This window comes from Perna viridis, chromosome 9, assembly GCF_037379345.1.
Source record: "Perna viridis isolate PV_CMFRI_1.1 ecotype Kerala chromosome 9, ASM3737934v1, whole genome shotgun sequence".
NCBI classification, from domain to species: domain Eukaryota; kingdom Metazoa; phylum Mollusca; class Bivalvia; order Mytilida; family Mytilidae; genus Perna; species Perna viridis.
The window spans coordinates 42,341,113-42,365,185 of NC_142453.1; the positions used below are offsets into that span (position 1 = coordinate 42,341,113).

The 24,073-nt window shown below is 33.5% G+C and overlaps 2 protein-coding genes and 1 pseudogene across 4 annotated transcripts in view; all 3 read right to left on the reverse strand.

Annotated features, from left to right (window-relative positions):
* Nucleotides 1-9,540: 9,540 nt before the first annotated feature.
* LOC148608604 (uncharacterized) overlaps nucleotides 9,541-24,073 on the reverse strand; it is a 30,950-nt gene continuing 16,417 nt past the window's right edge. For both annotated transcript variants that reach the window (XM_088543809.1, XM_088543810.1), the window contains exons 5-8: nucleotides 14,555-14,735; nucleotides 14,032-14,128; nucleotides 11,299-11,356; nucleotides 9,541-10,941 (exon numbers count right to left, since the gene is read on the reverse strand). In XM_088543809.1, coding sequence (XP_088399935.1) covers nucleotides 10,852-10,941; nucleotides 11,299-11,356; nucleotides 14,032-14,128; nucleotides 14,555-14,735 — 426 coding nt within the window. In that variant the 3' untranslated portion in view covers nucleotides 9,541-10,851. The remainder of the gene's footprint in view (nucleotides 10,942-11,298; nucleotides 11,357-14,031; nucleotides 14,129-14,554; nucleotides 14,736-24,073) is intronic.
* LOC148608605 (uncharacterized) lies at nucleotides 14,770-20,680 on the reverse strand (annotated as a pseudogene). Its single transcript, XR_015915337.1, has 5 exons — nucleotides 19,706-20,680; nucleotides 19,495-19,514; nucleotides 18,578-19,171; nucleotides 17,779-18,472; nucleotides 14,770-16,992 (listed from the first exon to the last, which is right to left on the reverse strand). The product of XR_015915337.1 is annotated as an uncharacterized LOC148608605 (transcript).
* On the reverse strand, nucleotides 20,804-23,338 carry LOC148608606 (uncharacterized). Its single transcript, XM_088543812.1, has 3 exons — nucleotides 23,264-23,338; nucleotides 22,398-22,471; nucleotides 20,804-22,032 (listed from the first exon to the last, which is right to left on the reverse strand). The coding sequence occupies exons 2-3, from the start codon at nucleotides 22,398-22,400 to the stop codon at nucleotides 21,265-21,267; spliced, it is 771 nt and encodes a 256-aa protein (XP_088399938.1). The 5' UTR covers nucleotides 22,401-22,471; nucleotides 23,264-23,338; the 3' UTR covers nucleotides 20,804-21,264.

The window sequence follows — 24,073 nt, forward strand, 5'->3', positions numbered from 1 at the left end:
CAATTTTCCATAATTTGGACCTATAACTTAAAAAAATGCATATTTTGAAGGATTTTTGTAGTGTATTCCTCTCATGGCAAAGTTAACAAGATCTTCAAGTAGTTTAAAGCTATTTCAAGAAACTTTTCATTTTGCCATGGCTTCAACTTAAGGCTAAAAACCACCAATTCCACTTTCCATAGGCTTCTATGCTAATTTCACAATATTCAATGGCTTCTCTGGACTTTACCTTAACTTTAACCTGCAGAGGACTATATATCAGCATGATTCTACATATGTCAGCTCACAATCCTCAGAATGGCATGTGGGGTTAGCAGACTTGCAGTGCAGTACTGGTCACCAGAAGTGAAGGGTCTATAAATAGCATGGGAAATCCCAGTGTTTTCACAAGATAGGGGTATATTTAAAAATCATTATGGAGATTAGGCCTCACATCACAAGAAGCAAAATGCACCTATAAAATGTACAGAAATGTTTTTCCTTTCAGAAACTGTTTAAATTTTTTAAATAAGATGAGAACTTTTTTCACAGCACTATGAGGAACAGGGGTAATTTCTGCGTAGGACTATTTTTGCGTATGTTCCAAATGCTCATTGGTTGAATTGGTGGTCTGTAACCTCTAGTGTAATGATGAACGTCACATACAGGTATCTAGTGTTTTCATCTGGTCCTGTGTGTACCCAGGACTTATAAGGGGTGTTAAGATGCACCGAATAGCAATTCAGATTCTTTTTAAAAATAACTTCGGAGCTGAACACGAGTATTTTAAAAAAGACTGGCTTCAGAGGTTACTATGAAAGGGTTTTCAAGCTATAATCTGCACAATTTTGGCCAAAATTTTACATTTTTCAGTTGTTACTGATTCAATTTCTCAGCACAATATTGCTGTTTATATCTAAGAGTATGTAGAACCTGTTTTGTACTGAAAATGTTTGTATGCATGCATTGATTTAAATTAGGCAGAGTAAATTGTATTTAATATATTTTTTTTATTTCACAGGCAGCGGTGAAACATTAAATTTTTCAATTAAACTATTTTTATTTGAATTTCTTTTCAAATTCTTCCGTGGGTACGTTAAGGAGTTTTCTTGAACATCTGGTTGACGTCTGATCACGCGCACAAAAACGTGACGTTTTAAGTTGGGAAAATTCTTTCCGGAAGTAACCAAAATCTTTGTAAATAAAACGTCAGAATATTTTTAGCATTAAATGTAGTCCTTAGTTGTTTTAATATATAAAATTAACGATTGAATGAACCCTCATCTTTATGAAGAAACACAACATAACAAAACTGACACACTATTTGTATCGATTTTGACGTCACAGAGAAGGTTGAAACGTTAGAGCACCTGTAGTAAACAAATAAGACGTCATGTTTGCATTTACCGAGACATTAACACTTCGATCATCGACGAATTCGGAAGTCATGCAAGTTACCAGTACAACAATTCTCAAAGTTTGGGTAAGTGGTATCTTAAAATCTCTTTGTTTGGGTATAAGACGGTTGTAACTATGTGCGGGACCGCCTTGCCGGGATTCATTCATCACTGACCTACTAACATACATCGAGCAACTGTCATCAGAGTTTCAAACACGAAAAATCTTCATCTGCCGAAATGTGAATTGAAATGATAAATATATTAACCCTATCGCAAATTTGTAAATTGATACTAGTAACTGTATGTTTATATTTCACAACTCAAAGCTTTTTCAAAACCATGGACAGCAGGGTTAACTTCACTTATGGTTGATAGTTGCGTCTGCGCGATCAGGCACGAGGCCACAATTGACTTGTCAAGTGCATTCGAATATACACATTTGAACAGATTAAAAACAATTTCACTGGCACAAACAATAAAACTTCTGTGGCCTAAAGATACCTACAAGCCAGGTTTCTACATGCTATAACTTTGATGATGGAATATCGAGTATAGAATATTACCGAACTTCAACAGTTTTCAACTCAGACTGACAAGACATTTGACTTATTATTTGTGAATAAATATTCCCTGGAACTTAGATGCAGGATTCAATTTTGATTTCAAGAACTGTTTGCAAAGTTAACAGAAGGAAGCATTTACTTACCATAATTCGTGTGTACATTAATATCATACATGTACATTGAAATTGGATGTATTAGTTATTTGTTAAATGGAAGTGCATTTGAAAAAGTGTTGTGCCAAATTGTGTTTTAACTACATTCCAATGACTGGATGGAGGTGTTAATGGAATCATATCCTATAGGACAGGTACAGTGGTTAATGTGATTAACATAACTTTCTATAATTGTGCTAACACTTAATATTGTTGTGTATGTATACATAATTATTTTGAAAATAAAATGTTAAAAAAAAAACATAATTCACATCAAAAATATTTTGCAGGGAATTCGGTTTGCAGTACATGTTCAAAATGTGTTCATTCATTAAAACAGATCATACTTTTCCTTTGCAATCTTCATCAGATCAAAAGTTGAAAACTCCGAAAATTTGAAGAAGCATGACCCTTCCTGCTAATCATACATGCATGTGTTAACTATGATCTATAAAACAGATCTTTAAGTATGTTCATAGCCATATTATATAAAAGAAAATCATTGAATTATTACATGAATATACATTTACATGTATCAACATTTAGCCCTAGCACATTCAAACAATATACATGTAGTGATGTACAGACATATATAAAGCTGAATAAATTATGTACACCCTGTACATAACTGTTATATACATGTATTCCTTGAATGGTGATACTTCATTCGTTACTATGGTGAAGTGTATTTATGTATGTATGTGTGTGTGTGTGTGTGTGTGTGTGGGAGGGGGAGAGCTATGTCAAAATCACTATCATTGAACTATTTTATATATGTATGAAGCAAAAACACCACAATGTTGTCTCTTCTTATTTGGCAAATTTTTCATCAACTTCAAGTATATATGATGATACCTGATGTTCCTTATACAACAAATACTTTAGAGAGTTCAACTTTTGCTTATTTTATGTTCTTCATTACTGTATTGTTTGATGGTGTTTTTTCTGTAAAATCTTGTTACCGCCCATTTATCATTAAGTTTAAAGCAAGAATGGTCAAGGGAACCAAGATTCTAGCGGAAATCAAAAGCGTGTAATCAAGGGACAAATACCAGACAGGGAAAAAAGGCAAACACAACAGAGAACATAAAGTAATTAAAATTATACATACAAAGTAAAAAAGATCAATGAGCAACTCAGACTCCACTAAAAAATGTGCCATGATAAATACTTCTGTTAAATTTTGACCTATTTCTGGAATCGATGAAAATGCACCGATTCACGACATTTTCAAAAAGTGTAGTTTCTTTATCGTATTGAATGGGAAGACCTTGTATTTCTTCTGAATATTATTATTCTTTTTTTTTCTTCCGCCCAATTTCCCCGCTTCTGGTTAAATTATATCGCGACAAGATTTTGACGATTTTTTGCAATCTGAGATATGACTTTGGAATTCACCCAGTGAGACGTAATCATTTGTCGTTCCAGAGTTATCTGACCCATAGCGGAAAAACTAATTTTGTAAAATTTTCTTCAACCGTTATAGGTACACATAAGCAGAAAGTTCTGAAGTGTTCAGAAACAGAGGACAGTACTATTTGACAATGTTTCGAAAAAAACATTGAGGTTTTCCAGGTTACGCGATTTTGTGACTTACAATTCGGTTGGTCACTTAACTTTAAAACAATCAGTCATACTGTTATACTGAAAAGGAACATTGTTTCAACATTGTTGTGTCAACTGAAGTGATGAAAGCAAATTATTATTCACACATGTTAACACTATTCATACACTTTATAAATTAAAATTATGATTTAAAAGTACACATCCTGAGATTTTTTTTGGACTACTTTCGAATATCACACACACAGCTTATCCATTTACAAAGCATATATCTACTGTCAGTGTGTTTTTAGTACTACATAGAGGGATGGCGATTTGACCTTGAAGTGATAATTGAGACCCTTACTTTGGGTACTTTATAAGTACCTCCCTTTGATTTCTTCTATTTCAACGAAAATAATCATTTGGCATTATTATTAACGACAGTTTTGACGAAATTAACAGAAAAAAAATATAATACTTCTAAATTTACAACTAAATTACTATTCCTTATTAGTAGGATAATTATTTTGTATATTTAATTATTGTCAGAAACTTTACCTTTTAAAATATATACATGAAATAAATCATCTTGTCTCATCTCCTTTTAGGGTCTCATCCTTTTATAACAACTTTGATATGCTCTCTTTGTTAAGACGGTAATGATATTTGGCCATTTCCATTAGTGCAGAATAGACAGGAAATGGATAGGAAAGACCTGACAATTGTTCTTGAACAGTTGACCTTTCATTTTTTTCTTCTGCCAAATTTCTCCGCTTCTGATTAAATTGTATAGCAACAAGATTTTGACCATCTTTTGCAATCTGAGATAAGACTTTGGAATTCATCCTGTGAGACGTAATCACTTGTCGTTCTAGAGTTATCTGACCCGTAGCGGAAAAACTAATTTTGTAAAAATTTCTTCAACCGACATAGGTACACATAAGCAGAAAGTTCCAACGTGTTCAGAAACAGAGGGCAGTACTATTTGACATGTTTCGAAAACGAAAATCGAGGTTTCCCTGGTTACGCGATTTCGCGACTTACAATTCGGTTGGTCACTTAACTTTAAAACCATAAGTGGTATAGATTTATGACCTTCACTGTAGATCTTAGATGATATGTTGTGTGGTTAAAAATGTCAAGGTCATAGGTAACTTTGAAATTTGACCTTGGCCTTGTTATGGGATGGACTCCAAAACAGAAACAGATAGAAGAAAATGATGGACGCTTAAAATGTGTATCTAAATAGGATCTTCATTTGTTATGAGAAGACTAAGCGGTTTTATGTAGCGTCTTGATGTTATAGCCCGAAAACATGTATTTTTAGTGATTTTTGCAGATTTTTGCTTATGAGACACATACCGTTGCAGATAGAGGTGTACTGTAAATTACAAATATGTTCAAACTAGATATCATGGAGATGGCAGCCATCTCTTAGGGCCCCGCTGGTTGAAAACTGTACTTCGGGACCAATATGGACTCAATATTTATCTTTGACATATGTGGCCCATAGTGGATGGACTATGAATTTTCGAAATTGGTCAAACTACAAGTGCATAGTTTCAAAAGTGACCCCTATGTGTTGCTTAAATTTTTGAATAAGCAATACATAGAAAAATAATCAAGTACTCTTACCAATAACCTTAAAAATACAAATGTGATCCATCTGTACAATATTTATATTTCAAGATCAGTAAAAACTTGGAAATGGTCACTATAATGAGCTGTTGCTAACATGATCTGGGAATATGTAATGTCCGAGTTGATCCATATTTGATCTAGCAGTGCTCCGAATTGATTAGTTGGTGCGTCTCCTATTTGTTGGAAATGTAAGTGGTCCATGAACACATTCAATCCTCTACTGTCTGCAGATGTTTACCTTAAGTTTACATTGAAATCTCATCTCCAGCGATCACAGTAGGCTTGCTCCTATCTATACTGGCAATGACCTTAGTACGCCACTTCATAAATGTCTCAAATTTGCAGGATGGAGGTCTGTATATACCAATTATATTTGCATTGACACTGTTGATTTTACAAGTCACGACAGCAGCATTGCATGCACCTGCTGGCACTTTGTTCAAGACTACTGGAGTAACATAGATATTGGACAGTACTGATACACCACCACCACTGCCAGTGACCTCTATATGTTCATGTGATCTGATGTCATGATGCTGATACGGAAATTGATCAAGATTTAGGTCTGATTTAGTCTTTTTCCATGTTTCAGTCAAGACTATAATGTCCACATCGTTTAAATAGAGGTCTGAATCGAGAATGTTTTCTTTGTGTTGAACAGATCTGATATTGAACACCAAAATACGAATGCTACTTTGATCTTTTTCCAGTTTGTGAAAAAATGTCTGCAGTGGCATGTCTGAACGCAAACGTGTCATTTCTTTTTGTGTTTTCTTACAAGACTTGATTGCAAAATATTTACAAAATGCTGGAATTTTTAATCGACAACATATTTGTCCAGTGTGGTGGACGTGTTTTTCAACAAACGGTCGGCATTCCAATGGGAACAAATTGTGCTCATTTACTTGCTGACCTATTCCTTCACTCTTATGAGGCTGACTTTATAGCTGATCTGATCAGAAAAAAAGAATATCGTTCTAGATCCTTCAATCTCAGTTTCCGCTATATAGATGACGTATTATCTTTAAACAATCCTAATTTCGGGGATTTGATACATCGCATCTATCCAAAAGAACTTGAGATAAAGGATACTACAGACGCTGTGAAGTCAGCCTCATATCTTGACCTACACTTAGAAATCGATGGTAAAGGAAAACTATTGACCAAATTTTACGACAAACGTGATGACTTTTCATTCAGAATTGTTAACTTTCCTTTCATCTGTGGCAACATCCCTTCGGCTCCTGCGTATGGAGTGTTCATACGTTATGCCAGAGCTTGCCGAAACTACGCAGACTTTTTATATCGCGCTAGAACTCTTAACAAATAGGCTTCTGGAACAGGGTTATGTTGTTACAAGATTGAAGTCATCACTACAGGAGTTTTATGGTCGTCATCATGAACTCGTAGATCGATATGGTGTATCAATCAGCACCATGAAAACTGATGTATTCAACGGGTCATAGTTTTCATTTCCTCGTTTGTCTACCCCAGACTTGACTTTTTATGAGCAACTCGGCGGGTGTTTCTAGAAAAGCAGAGGACGCTTACCCTACCGGTGCACCTGGTCCATGCTCCCAGTTTTTAGTGGAGTCCGAGTTGCTCATTTACTTTTGTTACTTTGTATGTATGATTTTAGTTACTTTATGTTCTTTGTTGTGAATGTCTGTTTTCCATGTCTGGTCTTTGTCCCTGGATTACATTCTTTTGATTACCGCTATAACCTTGATTCCCTTGATTACTCTTGCATCTGGCTTAAAATCTAGTAGGTGTAATCCAGATAATTCGGTCACTCGACTGCATGCAACGTACATCATTCCTGGCTGTTTTATTCCTGCACATGACAAGACAACATTGTTTAGTGTAGTACCTTGTATTTTGTGGATTGTGCATGCAAAGCATAGTACAAGCAGTATCTGTATCCTATTTATTTTTGGTGATGTCTCACTTCTTCCAATGTGTTCTTGGACTTCTATCGGACATATCGGAGTACCTTCAGGATAATTGTACAGAGATATTGTTGATGCTTGCCATGTTAGCAATACACTGGTTGGATCATCAAATTTAACAACAACGCACTTAGGCAGAGATGGTGGATTGACATTTGGAGAATATATCAAGTCCAATACGATTCCAGTTGCTCCATTCACAAGTCCATCATTGACATCAAGATTTTTTATAAGCATTACACGATCTCTAGGTGCTAGTTCAAGAATGTACGACAAATCCGAAACTGCATTGTTGACATTGAATGATAGAATTGATGCAGGTATACGAGTGATTGCCTTTATGTTTTTGTGTATTTCAGGATCCAGTTGATCCAACATATGATCATTATGTTCTTGGGCTCTTATCTTAGTTGAGAAAATATGAAGCGCATCTGAAGGGTAGGCTTTATTTCCGACTACACGATCTCTCAGAACTTCAATGTCCTCCTCATTATGATCAGCCAGTCTGACCCTATTTAGCATAGCTGCAAAAGGTAAGTCATCTTATTGACGCATAATGGTTTGAAGTTCATGAACCATAAAATAATGTCTACAACCCAGAAAGTAAGAGTCCTATTTCATCCGGATTTTCAGTTGATTTTGTATCATATTTTCTGAATGCTTGCACTGGAGGTATTTGGAACATGTCACCAACGGAAAGTATGCAGACATTTCCAAATATTTTATAGGAGCCTTCCAAATTCTTTATTTCCTGAAGACGTTTATGGACATGCGCTAATACTTTTCGACCAAGCATCGAGATTTCATCAATGACAAGGATCACTGAGTCCTCATACTTTGATCGATATGTTGCTAGGACTGAGGGATTACAACGCAAACTATAGTAAGCTCCCTTCACGGGCAATTTCAATGCACTGTGTATCGTTGCTCCACCAATGTTAAAAGCAGCAGTCCCAGTTGATGCGGTCAACATAATGCTGGGATGATCAGGGTTTTGAACAGATGTTAGTAATGTTCTTGATACTTGGTGATATATTCCTCTAATAAGTCTGCTCCTTCCAGTCCCTTCTCCTCCTGTTATGAAAATATGAAATGGATTTGGTGATAGCCCCATCTTGTATGTAACACACCAGTCATGTATGTGTCTAAATAACAGCATTTGCCCCTTGTTCAAACTGTGGATAAGTTTTTGAGCTAGATATTGGTGCAGAATGCAATTGTAGCCTAACAGTTTGTTCTTTCTCACTGCCATCATTATCGTCTGGTCTACTTGCAGAATCATCTAAATTCCTAATGTTTCCTTCCGGATCAAGCATATCCCACGCATGTTGAGGTGGTCCATTTTCATGAATTGCTCTACGGCTACGTTGATTTGGAAATAATCATAATTGACTCGAATACAAAATATCAGCCCAATATCTGCAAACGTATGCGAAAAAAGTGCCGTAAATGGCGATTTTAGTGAAATTTCAAAGTCCAAGGGCCATTACTTGATAAAATATTGGTGGAGCGGAACGAAACTTAAATATGATTTGTAACTATTCATACTTGACCCACATACAAAATATCAGCCCAATATCACTTTTAGAACTGGTTTGCTATAAAATTGGGAGATGTGGTATGTTTGGCAGTTAGACAGGAATCCATAAAAAAGCCAAGGATCGGACAGTTTAACATCTACAAGTCACCACACTGTCCTCAATGATGGACGAAACCTATACTATAAAAGGTTTAAAAGGCCCGAAATTAAATGAAGTGAAACTATTTATAAAAGACCAAAATCGACCTAATCTATAGCAAAAAAAAAAAAAAAATACAAATAACAATGAACTTAAAAAAGACATCAAACACTGGATTACAGCTTTCTGGCTTTCGACAGACATTTAAAGTATATGGCGGGGTGAAACATGTTTGTTGTCTAGGACAGTGGTGGGAAAATACAATAACAAAACGAACCATAAAAATATGTTGACATCATGAGATCGAAACATAATACAACCACTACCTCGAAAACAAGTACTATCTTTACAAAAAAGCCGACGCAGTAAAATTTCGTTCTTTTTACTTACAATTGTCTACATTTTCTTCAGGAAGTAATACATGTCACGCAATTTCAATTTTCGATACATTTTTTCGAACGCCACTATGTTGTCACTATTTGGCCAATCGGGTAACAGAACTACGATCAGGTGACTTGTGTTTCCATGGGAGAGCGTCTTTAAGGTCAAAGAGTAAAAAGCGGAACTATACCAACTGCGTCGGAAAAATGCTCGTTTTTAAGTGGGCTAGTTAAAAATTCAAAAGCAGCTGATAACCACACATTGTTTAATCAAACAAAAAATTTCAATTGAGTCCAATGGACTTTAATAAAAAAAATATGTCATTAAATGTCTACGTAAAAAAAAGGTCTTCATGCAATTGCAAATATAAAAGTAATGCCGTAGTAAACTTTAATGTAGGTGCAGTCCAAAACATTAAGTAACAAATAACTGCTTAGGTCAACAAGCTAAAAATATAGGAATCGTTTCAAACTTTTTTCAAGAGTAATCAAGGGAACCAAAGTTATAGCGGTAATCAAAAGAATGTAATCCAGGGACAAAGACCAGACATGGAAAACAGACATACACAACAAAGAACATAAAGTAACTAACTAATCTTACATACAAAGCAACAAAAGTAAATGAGCAACTCGGACGCCACTGAAAACTGGGAGCATGGACCAGGTGCACCGGTAGGGTAAGCGTTGATCAAACACTGTTGATTCATTGATTTATAGAATATGCGAAGTAAGTACCCCTATCTTTAGTGTAAATAGTGGGCACTGAGTTGATGACACAAGTAAATATACACACCGATAAAAATAAAATATTCCTACACATTGTCAGAATACATAGATATACGAATAAAACTTGCATATTTAGTTTTGATTTTTATAAGAGTTGACGTATACTTTATTAGGCTGCCACTGATAAAATCCTGACTTGGGACAGGCGCATTGCATGCGGTGAGATTAAACCGATCCTTGGGATCCTAACCCTCTCTTTAATATATCTGAGGAAAAAAACTTATATATTCGTAGTCTGATGAAAACAACTTGAAAATTCGAAGTAAGGGCGTCAAATATGCCTAAGATGAAAAACATTCGAACATGAGTACACGCTGAACAAGCTTTGGAGTTCAATCGGTTTTGCAGGATCCGAACTCTGCTCCACTTTAAAGCGATATGACAGAACTAACTTCGGAGCAATTAAATTTACTTGTATCTAGAAGATCTTTAATGCTCCTTTTATGTATGTTTTAATATTTTCTTGCATTATATAATATAATAAACGCTTTTACAATTAAACGGACTAAATTAAGCTCCACTAAAAACTGGGAGCATGGACCAGTTGCACCGGTAAGCAGGGTAAGCGTCCTTTGCTTTTCTAGAAACACCCGCCGAGTTGCTCATAAAAAGTCAAGTCCGGGGTAGACAAAAGAGGAAAGGAAAATCATGACCCATTGAATAAATCATAACGATCCACGAGTTCATGATAACGGCCATAAAACTTCTGTAGTTATGACTTCAATTACTTCAAATCCACACAATAATAGTAATAGTAACAATGTGTTGCATTTGTGACTATATCTGATTATTTTGTTCAATGGCATTTGTTTCATGTTCCATGTTATTCTCCTTGACCGAAATTAGTGCCACGGTTCTTCCTCTTTCCTAAAAAAAAAACAAAGATGAACAATTTCCTAGATTGAATAATAAATCAGATATCGTTAAATAATTACGTTTATGTATTGATGGAGAACATCACGTGATGTCTCGTTTCATTTTTTATCAATTATATACAGCTTGACCAATAAATGTGACAGTGCAACACAACTGGATTTGAGAGAAAAGAATTATCGTTTCATATATTAGCCATTAAACTATCATTGAAAGATATTCAAATACTATTTTTTTTCATTTTTTGTTCCTTTGTTATTATCATGTTATACTTACACTTTAGACTGTATTAATGTTCAGCGTATTACTTTTAAACGCAAATAGAACGTATATATATTTCAAGCTTCCTACCTCTTTATAGAGTTTATCATCATCTTTTCGGGGTAAACAGCATCGTTTTCTACATGTTCTACATATAAATAAAATCAGAAATCCATATAGATAAGCAATATTTTAAACACGTATTTGTCTTTAAACGTTTTGACTAATGAATCGAAGCCATGTATATTCATTTTAAAAAAAGATTTAATTACATAATTATTCAAATTTGAAAAAAAATAAGTTTCTGAGGGCAAAGCCTACTCTGACCATTTAAGTCAAAACCTGAACAGTTGGGGTACGTAAGTTTCACCCAGAATTGAATTTTGATTGCAATTAGATATATAACAAAGGATAAGAATTTGACCAAAACTAGACCTTGCCTATTATGGTACTAATACAACCGCAGACTGTTGAACCCTATACATCTGGAGACCTATGTAGACGAACGATTCATATTGGACACAGTGTTTATTGGGATAGACTAAGCAATTAACACACAATTTTGCTGCCATTATCATTGCCAACACAACCAAATTCAAAACGGAAATCAGTACTATTTTTTACTGACAACACAATAATAGAAAATGACTGTAAATCTACTTGAAACAACATAAAGTCTTACAGCCGTCATTTCTACAATGTTTGCCCAAACATGAATTAATGAGAGTATAAATCACCATGTTATTGTACATCCTACAAAGTTTCATAACAATGCTGCAAGTTATTAAGAAAATAGTTCGGATTGACAGACGGACTAAAGGTGAAACCTACATATCCCCCAAACTATATTTGCAAGGGGTGATAATCATCTTGACAAATTTTCGTTAAATAATTCATAATTCGTCCCAAGCACAATCTCCACAGTAAATCAGAACTTTATTGAAGAGGTACGGTATCTTTTGGTACAATTACAACATTTACACAACTAATCATGCAAAAATCCGAAAACGTTTGTTTATATCTTTTTCACACTCGAGTCACAACCCTAAAATTAAACCCAAGACGCCATTTGTGAATGGTATCTTGAAGTTCAACTACATTCACAATTTTTAACCGGACATTAGGAAAATGCTTGTTTCTTACCACTTCTTGTGCAACAAAAAATAATGGAGCAATAGCATGGACATTTGTGTGCGTCTACTGGAGTTACATAGTTCAATTCTTTGAAATGTTTGTCCTTGGTCCTTTAAATACAATGATTTGTAGAGCGCGCTTAGTTTGACCACAGGGATCGAACCGTGAACAGTTAGGAAAGTCAAGTACACACCATTCAAACTGATACAGCGTTGAAATTTGATTGCAACAAGACACAAATTGACCAAAATCAAAGTTGCCCCTTCATGGCTCCTTATTCGTAAATGGTTCAAGTCACAACCTCCAAATCATTCTTCACCTTCCTTTTGGGTAATATATTGTTACACTAAGTTACGATCGCACTACACTCTCAGAAATGATGGCGTTTTTTACGATCACGGCACGACCGTGATGATCGCAGTTAGGTTGTGGTCAGAATGTAGTTCCGTCTTTATGATCTATATGAGCGTGGACAGACCATGTTTAAAACCAGCGTAGTGCGGTCGTATTGAAATCTGGTGGCGGTAGAAGCGTGGCAAGAGTGTAGTAATTTTGTGATAAAATCGGCATGGTCATTACAGCATTGTTGGTACGGAAAGACTGCTCTGCGATCATAATGCAATGTTATGTCATTTCGTTCCCACTACGACCCACATTTGAACTAGAACCATAACACATTCATTCCACTCTATGCAAGACCAAAGCAGCAAGATTTCACCACGCCCTTGCCGTCCTTACCACATCCTTATTACGACCCGTCTATAGCTAAAACGTCCATTTCATCGTCTTTTCATGCTCATGTCATTGCCACTTAACAAGGTTTAAAAACTCTACAGTTTGTTCATATAGTACCCAATCCCGTTGAACTATGGACACACAATCGAATGTAGTCGTCCTTCTGAATTATTTTAAACAATTACAAAATCAGACTGCTGTTTTATTAGTCTGAAGGCGACGAAGAAGAAGAATAACAAGAACAAGACATTTAAGTCAAAAACTAGGTCATTTCGGGTTCGCCCTTGGCTATCAGTTGAAATAAGACTACAGTTTTACCGCTATGATCAAATTATGGAAGAGTTACGTATTGAGGATCAGCCTTCCTTCTAAAGTTTTTTAAGATACCAGAGATGTTAGTTGAAGTAATCAATGGAGTTTGTCCAAGACTCCGAAGACCCGTTTAGAAAAGCCGTAGACTCCTCAAAATCGACGAAATGCATTTTTAAATTGTACGTTTTGTCTAGGCATCTTTAGCAGAAACGAATTAGTTCTTTCTCGAAAACTAAAGTAAGCTCTATGAATACTCATATTTAAAAAATAAACGCGAACTAAGACTTTAAGCCTGACATCGCCATCAGGCACTTAGCTGCCGATGACAAGTATCCGACCTTTAAGTACGACTTTAGATTTGCACGCAATACCATAAACACTTCTTTACCCGAGGTTTTTCAGGCAATTGTTCAGGAATATAAAAGATGAAGTAATATTCTACCCAACCAACAAACATGATTGGCAAGCAATTGCTGATGAATTTTAAATGAAAAAGAATGAAGCACATGCTTGCTGTGCATTGAATGGCAATCATACTCGTGTACCAAGATAATTTTTTATTATTATTATTAAATAAGACGAAAACAATGTATGGGGTAATTACGCAACACTAAAAGCATATAAAAGAAAGTTAAAACTTACCCAAGTCGTTTCTGAATTATTACAAGTAATATCAAACATGCAGCAGCTATAACTATAACTGTAATTACTACTGCCAAAGGAATATTATCATCACTACCTTAAATAAAAAAGTAAAATGTGTTGCTTTAATTTAACAAACTATACATTGTATATGGTATTATAGAAAAGGGGAGACAAGGAACTGATTATTAATGTGGTTAAATTTATAGCAGTTATTGAGCTAGTTTGTAAACATTGCATTATTTTTTAAACTAACAATCAGTTGCAACCAAAAATTAAACCGTATAAGCGGAAAGATCCCGTACATTCATAAAAACAATTAAAAAAAGGAAAAACGAGGCTTTCAACGTTCAAATTTTGCGACTACACTTCAATCAGTTTTGCGATTGCAAATAATGGAATTATCATCATTACAGTTATACATGTTATATTCAAATGTACATTGTTCTATTGTAGCCCTTGATTTTTTTCTTTTGACCATGTATATATAATGCCAAATGGGTTAAATACTTTATTATAGTACCTTCGCAGGTGTTGTTAGCTATCATTGTCAAATTCTTGATGTCACTACTGTCGAAAGTACAGAAAATTGTCCCCGCTGTATCCTTACATACAGTTGCAGGTTGTGTGAACGTGTACTTCGCCGTATAGAAGAATGATGGTCGTGATGAGTTACTGAGAACGCCGCTCAAGTTCTTCCCGTTCTAAAAGTAAAAGAAAACATATATTCGAGCATTAAATATATGCCAAAATACGCTTTTAGAATACACAACAATTCGTTTTCTCGTTATTAATGTATTTATAATAAAATTGTCAACATTTTGATGTATTCAAGGAAACACTCATAAAACACGTGAACTTAATTTTAAAAAAATGTCATATTCTAGTTTGCTGAGGACGGTTAACCTCATTTATAACACTGTGTTGTGAATGGGTGATTTATGCAGCATTTGGTGCATTACACTATCTAACCCTATCAAATGGTCCATCCAAAGGAAAGTTATGACGCATAATTCATGTTATTATTTATTCCTTTTACCTGTCTTTTGTTTCTTATAAAATGAATTACATATAACACTAAGAATGACTCAATTTTTTTCTTCTTGAAATATTGATATATATCCTATTTTTTTAAGAAATATTCATCCATAAGAAATGTGGAGATCCTATCATCATAAGTATCGAACAATATATTGTTTATGAAGTACCTCCTATTAATTGTATTTTATCCATTTTTATTTTGTAGCTTAAAATAGTGAAAGCATACATTATAATCATTGCTACCCGATCATGCCTCGCTAAATACATTGTTTACAAATCAATCATCAATTTCAGATGCATTGAGTCGTCTCCCTTTTCCCCATGAGCACTTTCGTGAGAATGAAGGAAGAGTTAAGTAGTCACGTTTTTCTGTTAATAAATTTCGTATCAGAAAACCACGATCAGCCATTACTACATCACCAGCTGAATTTTATTTCAAGATAACCAATATGTTCTGTGATAAATCTATCTGACGTGTTACCATCCCATACCTCTGACAATTAATTGAAGGCCCCAGTTGGTGTTATTCTAACTAAAGCTTCAAATGTATTATGACTTCTATAGTTACTATAGGTCTTAGCCTATGCAGTTTGCTTTCTATGTCTTTCAATAAATATCTCTGTACATTCAATAGTGGTTCTACATTTTGGAAACTTCCTTTTAAGAAATACAGGCTTGAGTTTTTGAGTTAATTGCCTAGATGGCCATATGATAAGTAGACATGCAAGTTCAGATATGTGACATGTCCATGTGGTGAAGATTTGGGAAACTCTAGCACTTGATACATTAAAAAAATCGGGAAGTATTGTTAAGGGAACTGCATGTCGTAACCTTATCGAAATCAAAGTGTACTCCTCATATTTTGTCAATTTCCTTGATTGAGCTGGTTTCTTCCCACAATTTTCATACTTCTCATCTGTACTAGCAACACCACCATAGTACTTAAGAAATGCAGGTTCTAGGATATTAAATATTCCAACAAATATTTGTTAGCTAATAATGCATGCCAGTGCAAAAATTACTTTCTTATCTGATGATGTCACAATATTCATTATATGAGTTTGATGCAATAGTAGAATGTTAAACTTTCATTTTCACTTATTAAATTTTGAACTACACTGGAGCTAAGGTCTGCCTGAGATCCAATGCTGTTTGTGTAGTCTTCTCTGCTAATTGATGTGTTAAACTCCCTGTGGAATCTGCTTTGAACATATGAGTGATCAGCTGAATGTGACTCATCCAAAAATAAAACAGCATATAACTCTTATACTCTTTGGTCACTGATGCAAATCATTATATAAACAAGATCATAAATTCAGAAATTATAACCCACATCCTTTTACCGTATAAGTTTTAATAAGTGATTAAGTATAAATGCATACTTGTTTGCATTGAATGATACGATCCTTACAAAAAAACGAAGTTTCTATTCAAAATTGTTGAAACCATGATTATCACGGTCAAAAGACTTGGCTATGTGAACATATTTTCGCAGGTACTAATTTGCGCGTTCTTGAGACAATTGCCAAGATAGCGAAAATTAGTACACCGCGAAAATTATTAGGTTTACAGTATATGATTTAAGTTTACATTCCTATCAGTATTTCTGTTGTTGTTGTTTTCTTTCTTTCACATTGAACCCGGACAGTATATATTGGTTGTCTTAGTTGATTTTTTTCATCTGGAGCAACTGAAAGTTGTATAGCTGTATATAATATAAATTTTCCATTAATTCACAGTAAAATTAGTCAATTAACATGCCCATTAAAGTAACTACTTTTTAATATTTAAAACTTATTACATAAACACATAGACACATAAGTGCTGCCTAATGAATGTTTTTGTTCTGTCACACAGAGAAGAAGTATTGATAATTCTTTAAGCTTCATGGATGAACCAACTTCCGTAGAGGGTAAAATACTGAAAATACAAAATATGACAGTCCTTACAACATGTACTACAGAAATAAATGAATACATGTACATAAAATATGGCAATACAAAAATCATATTATGAAAATGATTCAATTCCTAAAAAGGTTTGAAAACATATCGAAAAGTTGCGGTAAAATATTGGCGATTAACAAGACAAAGCAGAAAAATCGATGCCCACATTACTTTCCATGAAAAATTAAAAAGATTCGCATGTATTCCTACAGTGATTTTCAATACATAAAAGGTCAAAATTTAGGACGTTAAAAAAATCACCGAACGTGCCCCTATTGCGATGCAACAAATAAAAAATAAAGGCGTAAAGGGTTGCTTAAAATCATAAGAAGGGGTTATATGGATATTATATGGGTTTACAGTTAAAAAATAAGAAAACGTACAACAAATTGTATGACGCAATGGAAAATCAATGTAACATCATGAACTACCGAAAGATATGCAAAATACAGGTTAACCAGGACTTTAAATATATCTCAAAAGTATTATAATATGTTATAAACTTACAATTTGGTGCCATGAGCTACTTAGAAGTATATCAAAAGTATAAAATACGCAAAACATGTGAGTTTTGATATGCCGGAACCATTCAAGTAGGGACTTCAGGAAAAAAAATCAATCTATAGTCCAAGTCACCTCAGATTGTTTGCGGTTTTTTGCGTTTATTTTTGTAATTACTCGACGGTTCCTTTCAAAAACTTGCCATTTTATTCATGTCGTTCTGTACTACGATTCTTCTATAATTATTTTTCGTTCTTACCTCCGAGATTGAAAAAATTCAAAATTTATTTTTCCTACGAGAATTTTGCATTGAATGTATGGTTTATCCGCCATCTTGTTTCTATGGATATTTTGAAATGTTCCCTATTATCTCACAATTGAAGAGCTGAAATACCATGATTTCCCGCCATATTTCTGCTCTTTACCTTTAGTAAAAGACAAAACCAGAAGTTCCGAATGAAAATGCTACAACTGGTACTTAATAAGAGTCTTACCACATAAAGTAATAAATTAGCAGGGAACCAAAAATATGGCGGGTAATATTTAACCACTCCATTGTTTTATTATTTTTCAATAAAAGCTTGGTATTAAGGGTAGTTGTGTTTATATTTGGAGAAATAACTTTGTGGCGATCAAGTTGGCCCATTAATCTTTCTAAAGCAATATTTGAAGAAGGACAGGTGGAACTTTCTATCTTTGTTTTTTTTCATTTACACTGTAGTATTTTCCTTCTGGTAAAACATCCTTGAAAAAACTTTGAGCCTTCTTCAATATTTTATTTGTAACTGCTTTTATTATCTTTAAAACAACATCATCTGAATTGAAATCAAAATCAAAAATACACAACTGGTACTCTGGAATATTAAATTTTCTAGCAGGAAAAAGTCTATATCTTTGGTCCAAAATTAAAGAAGGTTTCAATGTTATCTGTTCCAATTGTTGACAAAAGTATTAAAAAATGGAGACATTTCTAAAATCGGTAGACCCCAAACTGAAATATGGAGTTGTGATGTGAATGTTGATCATGGTAAGTGCAAACAGAATTGATTAAATAGTTGTATTTTCCAATAGTTGAACAATAGATGATTTCATGAAATTTGGTGATGGTCCTGAAGAGCATGATGTAATGAAAGATTTGATGAAATTTTTTAAATAGAATGAACCACACACATTATGAAAAAATACATTAAAACGATTTCCTTTATAATTCATAATAGGCACATATTCTTTTCCACAAGATTCTAAATATTTTTTAAAACTTAATGGTTTACCAACTTTGTCATTGTATAAAAGCTTAGATATACACCTTAGCAGGTTTCCTGTATAAGATTCACCTTTATTTCTAAAACGTTTTTCAAATTTAACTCCCTCCTCCTGTTCAATAAGTTTAATGACATTTTCTGCTTCACTCGCAAACAGAATTAAATGATGCACACTGCATTTAAATTCATTAAATTCAAAATAACTATCATTATCATCATTATCTTTAAGTTTTCTGAGTAACCTATTTGCTTTTAATTCTGTAGCACTTCTATTCGTCATTGTGTTTTTCAATTTTTCTAAAAATAATGTTTGATCAGTAACATCAGTAACCATTTCCATTGTAGCATCAACATAATGTTCAGCAGTACCACTTGATATTTCCTTAATGCCTGTAATAGTTATTTCAGCTTTAAAATTTTTTTAAAAGCCTACTTAGGACAAAATGTTTGGAACACATCTATGTGAAACTATATATATATATATATATATATATATATATATATATATATATATATATATATATATATATATATGCAAAGGGAGATAATTCATACTTATTAACCAAAAAAAACAACACTATTAATTCAATTGTATGGCACACGATATGAATTTATTCCATATTATTGAATTTCCTCACCTCTAAAAACTTTATTATGCCCTTTTTGATATCAGTTTACTTTGATTAGAATGTACTATAAGTAAGGGAGCTAACTCATGTGATAATGTAAAATTCTATACAAAAACATTTTTGTGTAGAAGAAACTATGAAAAAAACACAAATTAATTAATGCAGAATTTGCACTGGAGAACAATGTTACGAAGGCAGAAAATTGATAAATATTTGGTTACAAAATTTTAATTTATTCCAAATTAACAATGTTAAACCATCATGTGCCACCCACCTTTATTAATTCATTTGGAACTTTACTAAATATCTCATAAATGGGGTGAAATTAATCATACGTCTATTGTCTTTACCTAATGTATATTCTCCATCTTTAGTAACAATTTTGTTACCATAAAAATGTCTGCCTTTCTTTGTAGTTGCATCATTCATCAGTGTGATATCTTTATTATCATTGATGACTACTTCCAACTGTTTATTGCATACTGACCGACCTTCCCTAATCATGTTATGAATTGTTGAAATTGATGGCAGTTGTAGAATTTCCTCATCAGTAAAAATTTTAATGATACTGCTTACAACAGACGAAATGTTTTGAATAGGAACATTATTTCCTAAACAGCTAAATACACTTTGCCTCATTTGTTAAGAATAAGGATTACCTCTTTCTGAGTCTTTACTTTCAATACATGTAAATGTATCATTGTTACCAGTATCTGAAGTACAATTTCTATTCTCTTGTTCCTGTATACATTTATTTTGCCAATATATGATTTCTTTTTTCAATAAATGAGTGTCCTGTCTAAACATATTACACTGGGTAGTTTTGTCCTCAACATTTACACACTTATCTTCAATTTTCACAGTCTGGCAGCTTCTTGAATTAATTTTTATAAGATTTTTTTTCTTTAGGAAGGATATTTCACTTTTCAAATCGTTAATAACTTTTTTTCTTCTAATAACCTTCTTCTTCTCATTTCCGATATTAATGTTTTTCTCTTGTACCCTTTTCTTCAAAATACTAAAGGTGTTAATATGAGTGTTTATGTATCTTGTTGTCCTATACTTTCTGGGGAAATCCTCACGTTCATAGGAAAATAGTTCATGAGTTTTTTGCCGCCCTTAACAATCGCACTCTATGTGCCACAGCTTTTACTTTCTTCTCAATACTTGAAGGAACTACCTCCTGTTTATTTATTTTTGTGGCTAAACATACCCAATGATGTAGGATATTTCTAGAACCACATCCCTTATATCTCTTTGCAAAGTTAAGTAACTGGACAGCATTTCCATTGGTAAAACGAATAATAGGGATGGGTAAAGGTGGAATGTGTTCCATGTTAGTATTGCATTACCTCATTTAAAGAAGCTAAGGATAAAATGATAAGCAGTGTGATTTTTAGAGATGCATTTAATGAAATACAGTTAAGACTTTGCAAAGCTAGCTATCTCACCTTTATCACACACTAATATTTTGTTTTGGATTTCCAATTAATGATGACACTTTATAGACGTATTATTCTTCATTGGTTCTTACATAATACCATACAATACTAAAGAGACTTTATGTTCAAATAAAAAATAAAATTTACACTATACTTCTTATTACAGTAATTGCTATATACATAAAAATCCATTTCAATTATAGCTGGCTTTTAAAAAAATTTAGAATAATCAAAAGTTTTGATGTGAAATTCTTATTCCTCACTAGAATCAGACTGTTAATATATAACTAAAATGTTTTTATTAAGTTATTGTAAGAAAGGGAGACAATAAAACTCTTTTTCTCAAAATAGTAACAAAGGGAGATAATAAAACTTATTCTCAATATAGTAGCATTAATATTTAAAGATGAATTTACTGGTTTCGCTTTCTACGCTTGATATAGCTGAAGATATTATGAGGTGAAGAATCTCTATCACTTTGCTCATTACTATCTTCAGGAATAATCATGGGAGGAAGATGAAATTCTAATTCAACACTGGAATCAGATTGTAAATTTAGAGCAGTGCCTCTGCAACTAACCTCATAGCCAATAGGAGGCTGAGTTTCATCATCACTGCCAAATGTACATTCTGATTCAGGTGAAGGCAAAGGAGAATCAGTCTGTGTAAGAATCATTGAGTCATAGAGACTGGTTCGAAAACAAATTGGAGGTTGTGTTTCATCTGAATCAATGAAACTTGCACTGACTGATTCATCTGCATTGTCATTGGCGTACTCTGACTCTGACAACAGTTGACTTTCAAAATAATTTTCAGAATGTTTTAAAAGTAACTTTGTATCAGAATCAGATAGGGTATCATCACCAGATGAAAACCCTATGACATCAATCAGCTGACTGTTTTCTGATGAAGACTCATTTGATGATGTCTCTACAAAATCTAAATAAAAAAAATCATCATCATCAACAGCAGCAATTATGTTTGCCTTCTCCCCACATGTACGGCAATTACAGTCTCCTGGATATGTGCAGGCATCATGAAGTTCCTCAGCCATATTTTTATCTTGGAGAACTCCAAAATATTCACCAAAGATAAATCTGTACATTAATGCTGCATTAGCATCATCACCTTTTGGGAATTCCATCCAAAATCTTTTAATAAGACCACTTCTAGCCATTTTCTGTAAAAGCACAGAATATGAACGTTTCATTCTTACGATCCTGCTGAATTAATAAAATACAACCCTTTCCTTATAGTTAGGTTACTACAACAAAGTACATCTTAACAAGCATCCAAATAAGATTTTGTTTTCAATATGCATTTAAATATATATCAATCCAAATCATTTAATAGAGTTAACTAATTCAGTGGCGGCCCTGGGGGTGTGCAAGGGGTTAGTACCCCTCTTTTTTACTATACAAATTAAATCATGTCATAATATCATCCCTTTTTCTGAGGAACCAAAGCTTGCTTCAAACATTTTCAAATTATATAGATCCGCCCCATGCTAATGTCAAAATGTAAAATAGAAGCTACCATACATACCATTAAATGAGATGAAAAGTTAACTATGCAGCAGGTAGGTCTAACTGTTCTTTCTAACAGAAAGTACAAATACGCTGCAAAAGATCAATCATATAAATGAAATGTGTATTACATGAACACGGTATAGGTGAGGGGGAAGACAACATCCAGAATAAACTGCTTATTTTTTTCTAATAATTTACTTTTATGTGCATTCTATAATTGTTTATTATAATTTTTTTTGGCAAATTATTTGAAAAATTATCTTCCTAAGCTTGGTCACACTGTAATTGGTATTTATTGTAATGGTGTTTTGCATTATCCACAAACTTTCATATGCTATAGGATGGACAGATAATTAAAACTTAGCTTTGGTTACCACCCTCTTCTTTAATGATGAGTTTGAAAATCTACATAAAATACTAACACACAAATAGTAAAATGTTTGTATTGAATATTCAGTACAAATATATATATATATATATATATATATATATATATATATATATATATATATATATATATATATCTTATATTGCAATTTAAAATAAGCTGAGTTATGTGTATTATATGAACAAGACTTTATCGAAGGGAGACAACTGATATCATGAATAATTGTAAAAATGACAAATTTATGTGAATTGCAATAAAATAACGCTTAAACTAAATCATTATTAACTATAAAACTCAATTTCATCGCTTCAGAAAAAGTGCCAATGGGTGCCGTTCACTACTTCATTTTTCATTTGCTAAGAAGCATGATGAATGCGGCAAACACTTTTACCACAAAATCATAATTTTAAAATATTTAAAGATTGTCAACCGTTTACAATTATAAGTAATACTTATAAACTATAAATAAAATAAAATAGAAACAACTAACTTACCTTGTCTAGTGCGTATAACAAATAAATAACAATTTAGGTATCCACGTGAAGCACGACCCCGCGGAATCAGCAGATTTAGTCGAACTTTACCGTTGGGTTATCTGCCCTTTTACTACGTTCTTCAATTCGGAAGGTGGTCACCTGAAGTATCTAATTCAAGATATTACGAAAGAATGAATCAACGACGGAACCCACATGAAAAATATACGTATTACGGAACAGTTTTATTGGTTACATCCACACATACAAACAGTATGAGTTACGAATTGTTTCAATGCTCAGACTCTTAATGCAATTGTCTGGTTTGTGGTTCTGGTGAATTGTTTGCATGTACATTATTACCTGTGAATGTGGCACCTTTATTGGCTGAAGATAAACTTTTTGTTATAAATGTTGATGGTATCTTTATTTCCTCTATTCTATAGTTGTTTCCTGAAAATTAGGGAGGTATCTTCTGGTTTGCTTTATTGAACATGGTGCCACGGTCTATAGCCTAATAGGATTCACTCACTTGTGTTTGAGTGCTCTAGATCTATTCTTTGGAAAAAGATAAAATTCAACATCTTCCATGAACGGGTATTTGCTTGCACTTTTTCTAGTGTCTGATTTACACACAAGCATAACACACCATCAGTTGCATTTTGGAATATTTTTTTCTCAAAATCAGCAAGTACTGTCTCTGTATGCATCCGAGTTCCGAAAAATCACGCGACATAGGTACACGTACAATCTTAATACAAAACGGAAACGGAATAGAAACTAGTCGAAAACGACGTATAAGGTGTTTGATTTAATGGGTTTTACAAACAA